The sequence below is a fragment of the Sinocyclocheilus anshuiensis genome, unplaced genomic scaffold (genome assembly GCF_001515605.1).
Source record: "Sinocyclocheilus anshuiensis isolate Anshui unplaced genomic scaffold, SAMN03320099.WGS_v1.1 scaffold1318, whole genome shotgun sequence".
Lineage (NCBI taxonomy): Eukaryota > Metazoa > Chordata > Actinopteri > Cypriniformes > Cyprinidae > Sinocyclocheilus > Sinocyclocheilus anshuiensis.
The window spans coordinates 277,385-287,715 of record NW_015557160.1 but is presented as its reverse complement, the minus strand read 5'-3'; the positions used below and the strand labels follow the sequence as shown (position 1 = coordinate 287,715).

Sequence of the window (10,331 nt, the reverse complement as noted above, 5' to 3'; positions counted from 1 at the left end):
CCCCCCACATTTATTTTCCAGAGATTCTTACGGGCATAAAAGAATGTATCTTCTTAATTTGGTTTAATATGTTTCTCACAGCGTTCTTATAATGTTCTGCTGGCCATGAAAACTAAATGACGTATATCGATATGCTTTGTGCCTCTGCAAAAGGCGCCCACACAACAGCCTCGAGCCAAACGCGCCATTTCAATTTTTTGCGCGCGGCTAGATAGAGATGTCTGCCACGGAACACAGCTTTCAGGTGGAAGACAGGCTCATTGTGCTGAAAACATTGTTACAAAAAGGATACTTGACAGTTTTAAGACCACTGTAATATTGTTCCCATTCTCGTTAAAATGTTCTGTACCTTGACATCTGGCGCCAACCAGTGACCAAACTAAACGCAGCCAATAAAAAAAAAGAACGTTTCCTTTTAGTTGCAATTAGGTGACATAGCATGAAAACGCCACCTAAAACAGGATACAAATAAAGTAGGCCTATCTGAAATAAAACGTAGGCCTATTAGTAACGGTCTGAAAAGATAAGGGCAAGGTGACTTCAGACGTCAATATAACCCATGTTTACGACAAAAACAAAACACACCAAACGTTGACGACGCGTTGGGCATTTGTACATTTAAACAAAGGTTAAAAAATGGTTCATGACCTAAAAACGCAGTTGTACTTGCTGGGAAGTCAAACAACCTACGAACAGAGAACAAATTATGAATTAAGATTTCCATAAATAAATAATTAACTAACTAGCAATATATTTCATTTCAGTTTTTAGTTGTGCAAAGGGGGGAAATGATAGAAGCCTTGATCTTCTTGTCACAAATTTGAATTTTAAAATTTATTTTCCAATTACCTTCAGTAATCTTTTGGCACAGAGCTAATGTGATCACCTTCCACATAATAGCCCACATTCTCGAGTGAAAACACTGCAAAGCAAATCTGTTTGTATACTCGAATATGTTGCAAATTATTTGGACTTAACAACCGAATTCTTCTCGCCTTTGGCTGAAATTAGTTTCCCACATCAGACGAGCAGCAGGAAGACAAGATATTTTTGTTCAATTAAAGGAACAAGCCCGGAGTTAGTTCAATTACTTGACGCTGGAGGAAGATGTAAATTTAAAGATTTAAATAGCTTAGAATGTTGCCTCGAGCGCCTGCACTTAATTTCCTTAATTTACAGAGAGATGAGGGGAGTAATGGTTATCCCAATGATGTGCATCATGCCATCAAACTATATATCTGAGTAACACTTACTATCCCTGGTCTTACAGTTGTGTTTATATTCAATATAACAGCTTGAAGACAGAAAAACAAAAGCGTCCTGGTAATCAATAGCAGCTAAAACTTTCACAATTCACATTAACTAATTTCGTATCAGTGATCCATAGGACTTTATTAACATTAATATTAACATTGTTAATTCACAACCACTAATAGTATTTAAATTATAGTGTTAAAATTTAAATAATATTATTTAAATTATGTAACCGCTTATTTTTTAAGTGTATGTATTTCTAGTACGATGAATTATTACACATTTGGAGACATGAGCCACTGTTTTGCCAAGAGAGACAGATGTAATACCTGTGCAGCATTCATGAATGCATAAATAAATCTACATAGCCTATTCCCTTTTGAAAGTTATTTTCCGATGATGCCTGTGTCCCTCATTAAACCACAGCGCCATCTGCTGGACATGACTTGCAACGTCAAACATCTCATCTTACCTGAAACAACTTTAAACATTTTTGATGCTGTTGCATTTTGTCTACACTTCTTTTGGTAATTAGATTTTCCAGAGTCTTTTTGTAATAACTTAATTTCTAAAAGTTCAGAGCTTATTCTCTTGCCTCCAGCTCCTTCCATTCCAAAACCCAATCATACGGAGAGACTAATTTTACTCTTACCCCCTCCTTTTTAAATATGATTTTGGTGCTGAAGAAAGAAAAATGAGGATTTTTTTTGTTCTGTCTTCCACGTGACAAATGGTAGCTGATTTGATGTGCCCTTTGAGTCTGTAGATTGTGAGAGAGAACAGGATGTCAAAGCCCCAGGCCCTGAGATAAGGAGGGGGTAACGAGGGGGTGGAGCTAAAAAAACCCGCAGTTGCTCCAGGCAGCAGAGGACTTATTGGAGTGGGAGGACAAGATGTAAAGATCAACAGCAGTTTAGACTGCTGCATAAGGGGGGTTGCTGCTTTTGTTTCCAATACTGGGATAAAGTGGCAGAAAAATAATATATATACATGACTGAAATCATTTTAAAATCTGTATGTAACTGCATATTATCTTGATGCCTCCGACGGAAAAAAAATCCTCTGAGATCATTTTCAGAAGTAACTATTCCTGTGCATCCTGTAGTAATAGGTTGCATCACTTCTACTTTTATTTTTAAAGTAGGCGCGCGGGCGGCCATTTTTTATCTTGAATGGGCGAGGCTTCCGGTATCATCCACTTCCAGCTATTTAACGGTGCAAAAATAGTCCGTTATGCTACTTGATTTTGAAAGTTTGTATTTGTTATCATATTATTTTTCATTTACTATAATAATCATGAACACACTGGTTTGTCACGTAAAGAGCTTTACTGTTTACTGCACTTTGTCATTCTTCTGGTTACTTATCAATAGCGGCTAATGAATCTAAAGAATTGCACATTCACAGGAAGTAGCTTACCTCCACAATGAAAAATAAGTTGGATAACAAACAAAAAATATGGAACTAACCTTCAAACAAAGGGCGAAAGAGGTTGTTATGAGTTTCCTGTACATGTCTACTAGTGACCGAGACCTAGAAATGACTGGAATTTTGATTTGTCATTATAACAATAAAGAAGGTAATAACACAGAGATGTCATCTAACTAACATTAAAATATTGTGCTTACATTTATTGATATACAGAAAACGTTGTAATATGAGAAATTTGAAAGTAAGGCAAGGGTGTAGCAGGCCATTGAAAATGTTTCGCAATGGTACAGGGTTGCCAACTTCAGAAAATGAAAATACGGGACAATCACCATACGGATTGGGGTGGGGGGTTGGATGAGTGACCGTGTAGGCTATACATACACACACACACACACACACACACACACACACACAAACACATATGTATGCATGAAAATGCGTATTTTTCAATTAAAGACAGCTTATAGATTTAATATGGGCTGCTTTTTTATTGGTAATTTTGTGTTTCAAGAATAAGGTCCAAGGTTAATAATTATGCTATTAGTTACTTAAATATAAAATGTTTTTCTCTATTTAACAACATTACAATAGTGAAAGACGACTTCCCTTACTGATCACGTCTCTTGCGCGGCGGGATGTTGGACTCATGAAAAATAATCACGTAGTTTGTATTCACCAAAACTGATTTACCTTACGGGGGGGGGGGGTGAGTGACCGTGTATATACACACACACACATATATAGTATGCATGAAAATGCGTATTTTTCAATTAAAGACAGCTTATAGATTTAATATGGGCTGCTTTTTTATTGGTAATTTTGTGTTTCAAGAATAAGGTCCAAGGTTAATAATTATGCTATTAGTTACTTAAATATAAAATGTTTTTCTCTATTTAACAACATTACAATAGTGAAAGACGACTTCCCTTACTGATCACGTCTCTTGCGCGGCGGGATGTTGGACTCATGAAAAATAATCACGTAGTTTGTATTCACCAAAACTGATTTACTGAAGTGAAAACACGGACAGAATTGGTGTTAGTGCGAGCGCCGCTTGCTGTGAGGCGGGAGCGACCAGCCGGCAGAGGATTGCGCAGCCTTCCTCGAACAGTTATGTTCACGATTTCTGATTTACTTAACGTATACTGCGTGAGGGGGGCTGTGATTGGATGATGACAGGTATCGGTGATCATTCTCAAGTGATCAGCACCGCTGCTGTTGTATCAGTCAGTGGTTAGATCAGCGTAGCAGTCAAAAAACGGGACAAGGGAAGTCACGTACGGGACAAATCAATTAGGCCCAAAATCCGGGACGTCCCGGCTAATACGGGATGGTTGGCAACCCTACAATGTTATATTGAGTAAAGTGATACTCACAGCTGGACTTGTGCTAAAATCACTTTCCTTTGACACTAATAAATAACATTATGCTACATTTTAGATACTCTTAGTACAGGCTATTCATTCTTGGCAGTCTGAGAAAACAAATCACACACAACAAAGGGACAGTTCACCCAAAAATTAAAATTCTGACACCATTTACTCACCTTCATGTCATTCCAAACCTGTGGAACACAAAAGAAGATATTCTGAAAAATGTCTTTTGTTTTTGTCCATCGTTGTTTTGGACCCTATTGACTTTCATTGCATTTACAAAAACAGCTGCAACATTCTTCAAAATATTTTGCTATTTGTTCACTTCACGCAGGTTTGGAACGACATGAAGAGTGAGTAAATCATGTCCAATTTAAAATTTTTGGGCAGATTGTTCCATTAAGGGGTTTCTTATTGAATAGAATTGAATAACAAGATAAACGCAAGGACCAGCCTGCAGAGATAAATATAGAGTGTGATTAATATTTCACATTGAAATTCGTTAACAAATAAACGAAAACATTTTAAAGTAATAAAATAACCCCACTAGGACAAAATGTGAACACCAGGCCAACAGAAAGTTCATGAGATTACTGTAAAAGCTTCAGTGTAAATCTTTAAACGGTTTGGAGTAGTTGAACATCAGATAGTCCATATAGTAAAAGTCATACGCCCTTTGTCTCTCTGTCACGTTTAGTTGTGCAAAATATCTTTTTGTAATTTCCAAAGATGTCCTTTCTGCATTAGGGTTCCTGTCTTTAAAACTAGGGAATGTTAAATTGCTAGGAGCACCGATGCTTCTCAAAAGGAAATTGGCTTCTTCCTCCAGAGTCTCAAATTTCCCAATGAAATCATAGTCCAGCAGGCAAGGGCTGCAAAGATGTCCTACAGGCTCCCAGTGTATGTCCATGCCAACCGGCCGATGCACATCTAACAAATACTGGATGAATTCCTTGAAGGTCACACCCGCTCCCGTGCGTAAAGCGTACTGTGTTGCATTGCTGCGGTATTTTGAGATGATGGGCTTCCCAAACACTGGGTGGTAGTATGAGTTTGGACTCTCAAACTTGTCCCGAAAAGCAGACACTAGCCTTTCGAAAGGTTCCCTCAGGAAGAGGACTTTGGTGTAGGTCTTCAGACGATGAATGATGTCCTTTTGATCAAATGAGTCTAGACGCTTAAGGTGATTCCCATAATGCACCTCGTCATGTTGGATCTCTCCAGTAGAAGAAGCGAGACCTTGAAGCACCATGAGCACCCTCTTCCAGTTGGAGCAGCCCGCCTTGGGCACCTCACAGTAGAGGAGTTTGTGCTTGTCCTCCACAAAGATACGGGACACATGCATGCGGGTTATAGTCTGTTTGGTGGTTCCGCTTGTGTATTTGGCACAGACCTCCCTCATAAGTCTCTGACGGGACTGCTGCACCTGAGTCATTTGCTCTGGGTTCTCTTTGATCTGGCCAGGAGGGTCAGCATTAAGCTGCTGGACAAGCGGGCCACTCTTGAGGAGAAGTTTACGGTGGCTCTTTGTGACATGGGCAGCAGTGATGTCTCTGGGGTTGATTAGAGAAGAATGCTGGACCCATGAGAAGACTGGAAGCTGCACTGGTTGCGCAGGTCTAGGAAAGTTGTCTTCTGCTGGATCAGACTGTTTGTCATTGTCAGGACAATAAGGACATGGTTGCTGCAATTTAGAGAATAAGAGTAGTCAGCATCAATAATAGTGTTTTTTCAAATTTAGGCACAGCCTTGTGAAAAAGCAGTGTGCATAATTGCACTGAAAGTGCATTTGCAGTGTACTTCAAATCCTAAAAGTAAAAAAAATATATATATATTAATTAAACAAAAGGCCACTTAAGTTTATTTAGAGCGTACATTTTCATCACTATGTTTCTTAACACACTTAAGTGCATTTTTAAAAAGTACACTTTGTAATAACCTTTACTTTAAAAAACATGTTAAATAATTGATTTAATAATCATTTTCATGCTTTAAAGGAGTACACTAATTATGATGTTAAAACATATTAAAGCACATGCAAAGTACTTGATTATAATTTTTTAATTCAACTCCATTGCAAATGTGTAAATACATGACAAGTATCAATAGAAATTACATTAAAGTATATTTTAGTTAAAAATAAATTCTTTAAAGAACTCCTGAGTTGATCTAATTGCATTTAATATATATTTAAACTATAGTACATTATCTTTCGATTTCAATTAACATACAATTAAGCATTCAAAAACATTACATTAAGTTCACAATTAGTTATATTATTTTAAAATATTAATTACTCCCATAGTAAGTACTCTTTTTAAAATGCTAAAGTTTGCTTCTTTTTCACAAGGGTATTTATGTAACAGGTTGATTTTTATTAAGACTAACTTTTTTACTTTTGTTATATGAATTTCCTATTTAAACCAATTTGGATTATTTATTTGTTTATTTATTTGCTACTTTTCAAATAGTTTTTTGTTTTGCCTTTGTACCAGACCCAGACATTATTTTAAAAGTATTTAGTAAGTATCATATCACTTTAAATAAAAATTTCAGCCGACCCACAGTTGTTTGCAAAAAAGTGTCAAAATATTATTTAATTGTGTGTATTTAAAATACCAACTGATGAAATTACCATTTTATTCCAAAGTAAAAAAATGTAATTTCCACACAATGTTTTGTCAAATATACAACATGATGTGTGGAGGGAATTTGTTTAACTTTCATTCAAAATTCTCTACTGGATATTTGTAGCAGACAAATTAAAGGCACAATATGTAAAATTTTCGTAATAAAATATCCAAAAACCACTTGCTACTTACGTTATCCCAAAAGTTCCCAAGGATTTGTAAATCCAGAGAAATTCCAATTTTAAATAATGGCTTGTCCCTGTTCATTGTCGCCTATCAATGGCGTAATATCCACGCTATCGGTTTCTGCTTGTAGAAACTATGGCAACACACGTGGACAAAAATGCTGTTGTACAGTTAAACTAAATCCTTTACAGCTGTCGCGAATAAAATGAAAATGAAATGAAAAGTGTTGACTGCAGCATTAAATTTAGATCTGCTCAATGTTGCACCATGATTCTTTTTACGCATTTTTACAGTGTTGCGCATTACAACCAATCACACACGAGTCTGTTGAGCTAATGAATGCAATGGCCAATCAGAGGCGTTCAGATGAGTCATCGCTGAAACACCAGTTGTTTTGTTCATTGTGCGTGCTCGTTGACTGAATTCTGCTCTCTCGCGAATTCCCTCATCACAAACAACACTGATTATAAGGGGAGTTTTTTGAGAGTGCTTAAAGTCGTGCTAGACTGAAGTCAGTCATACTGTTCCTTGACAATGTAAATATTCTTTGCTCGCTTTCTCTGTATAATTTATTCGCTGTTTGAATAACTTTGGAAGATACAGGTAATAAAACAATTAATTCATTACATCCGTGAACATGATTCGGACATCTCTTGATGGTGAAAACGACATCTCCCATCGTTTCACTCTCCTTCATAGTGTCATCAATCTTCGCCTTTGTTATTGTTTTGAAAATGCGACTAAAATTTGTGGCGAAAACGTACATATTGTGCCTTTACAAAAGGCAAATCATTGTTAATTAAATAAACTAGTGAGACTGTGAAAAGTGTATTTTAAGAGTTTAGTTTCTAAAAGTCCACAGGGCTAAAAGATGTAAAGTACAGGCCATGTTTAAAAAAAAATATCAACACAGGAAATAACTATTTTATTGGCTCTATAAATAGAAGTGAAGGTTGGGGTTTTAAAGTCTTGTCTCTCCAATGGCAGCCACCAAGTGGTGCCAATGCACAATAATTCCAGCGGCCGTAGCACACGATGTGAAGCAGGCACTTGTGTAAAACCCTGTGATCGTTCAGATGAATAGGCTTACCTTTCTTATGGCCTGTACTTGGGAGAATATGACCTTTGCACCTGAGGGAAAAGAAAGAGAGGGATCGTTAGGATGACATTTCAATCTTATACATTTTTACAACCCAAGTACCATGAAAGTGAACTTCTGGGTTCAGGAATTTTCAGTGAGCTGCTTACATTCAAAACGCAACCAACGAGAAGTTATACTGAAAGCCTCAGTCCACCCTAATGTGCTGAAATAAAGGAGCATATGGCTCAGTGAAGTGGTGTCCTTGCTTGTGTTTAGAGAAAGGGCGGGTGGACGGAGGGAGGTTGACTCCTGTGGTTGACTGCTAATGTTTATGTGCCACTGCTTGCAGCAGCTCCAGATGGTCTCCCAGCAGCCTGACAAACATCATCTTGACATCAAAGGTTATTGTGAATGAACAGAAGTGTGTGTCCAAAGATATTCAGAAACATATTCGTTAGTATTCACTATGGGAAAAGTCTGAAGTCCAAAGTGTATGCCTTCTTAATGGGGAATGAGATTGGAAGATGGCCTGAGTCATACTGAATCAGACTCTGCAGCTCTGGCAGAGATGTCTCAATGCTTTGACACTGACCTATGGAAGGGCAGAGACTAGCATTGGTTAGATGCCAAAGCCATGCATGATACTTTTGGTTGATAGATTCATTGCAGGCACTGCTCTGACATGGGTTTGAGAGCTAGAGCAGGTTATTTACAGGCTAGGAGAAGAGTTTGAGGAGATGCCTGTTTGTTTGTTTTTTTCCCCATCAAGGTTTTTTTCTACTGTAATCTGTTCATACATAAAAATGAAAAAAAATCAACAATCTCAAGAAACATTTCCCACTATAAAGAACCTTTTATGCAATGGAAATGTTGTGGATGTTAAAGGTTCTTCATGGAACCATCAGTGGAACCTTTATTTTTAAGAGTGTATTTACTTTCTTAAAGGGGTGGTTCATTGCGATTTCACTTTTTTAACTTTAGTGTCTAATGTTGCTGTTTGAGCATAAACAATATCTGCAAAGTTACGAAGTTCAATGCAAACGGAGATATCGTCTTTTAAAATTCTGGCAGTTTAATGCCTACAAAAACGGCTGGTAGGGACTACAACGAGTTACTTCCCGGGTTCGTGACGTAACAAACCCAGATAAACCCCGCCCTCGGGAAAAGGCAGCAAAGGGGGCGAAGCCATGCTGCGCTGCTTTAGAGAAGAGGAAGTATATAAACTTCCTCTTAAAGTTATGAAGCTGAAAGTTCAATGCAAACGTAGATATCGTCTTTTAAAATTCTGGCAGTTTAATGCCTACAAAAACGGCTGGTAGGGACTACAACAAGTTACTTCCTGGGTTCGTGACGTAACAAACCCAGATAAACCCCGCCCTCGGGAAAAGGCAGCAAAGGGGGCGAAGCCATGCTGCGCTGCTTTAGAGAAGAGGAAGTATATAAACTTCCTCTTCTCTATATCTCTATATATATATTTATATAGTATATAAACTAGGGGTGCATGTAAAAATCTATTCATATATGAATCGCGATTCTGTCTTCTAACGATTCACGATTCACGATTCACATCTAATGGATTCACAAGTTTCAAAATCAATGTTCTAAAGCAGCGGTTCTCAATACTGTTCCTCGCTTCCCCTGCTCTTCACACGCTCTGCATCTCTCTCTCTCTCGCTCTCTCATTCAGCTCAGCTCCAACGATGAACTGTTCCAATTATACACTTATTTTCACATAGCTATGAGAAGCGTTAAACATGGACGCGCGTGCAGTTTCCGTAATGTAGAAGCTTTAATCAGGATAAAACCGTATATTAAAAGCAGTATAAGCAGTAGCATTTACAAATAACAGCGTATCTAAAAGTATGAGACAACAACAAACAAAAAACATAGGCCTACCATTAAAAACCATGCTTGCACAGGTTCTGCACGATCCCCTTCAATAATATCCTCTGCTTCTCAATCGGGCTCAAACTGATAAGCGATATTAACGATGCCGCTGTTTACAATACAACCGGAGCTAGTGCTGGGCGGTATGACCAAAAATTTATATCACGGTATTTTTCAAAATTATACCGGTTTCACGGTACAAGACGGTATTATTTTTTCATGCATGACCGGGTGTTAACCATATGTTCTACTGATTGAGAGAGGAAATACTGCAGTATATTGACTTAGAATGCCCTATTTTACTGTCATGATGAGTGAATATTATCAAAAAATACCACACTAAATAGTGACTAAACACGACCCCTTTTAATACATGTTAACCCGGAGTCACTCTCATTTATAATCGCGGCATAGTCTGATAAAATCAACATGCATCTACACTAAAGAGCGGCTATGCGGTTGTTTTGGCTATATTACTTTTTTGTCTCA

At 37.6% G+C, this 10,331-nt stretch overlaps 1 protein-coding gene across 1 annotated transcript in view; it reads right to left on the bottom strand.

The window, feature by feature from the left end:
* Positions 1–4,662: 4,662 nt before the first annotated feature.
* The window catches only part of LOC107678283 (carbohydrate sulfotransferase 8-like), a 76,332-nt gene continuing 70,663 nt past the window's right edge, over positions 4,663–10,331 (bottom strand). Inside the window, exons 3-4 of the mRNA XM_016473494.1 lie at positions 7,965–8,005; positions 4,663–5,742 (exon numbers count right to left, since the gene is read on the bottom strand). Of these exons, the coding sequence (XP_016328980.1) occupies positions 4,663–5,742; positions 7,965–8,005 (1,121 nt within the window). The remainder of the gene's footprint in view (positions 5,743–7,964; positions 8,006–10,331) is intronic.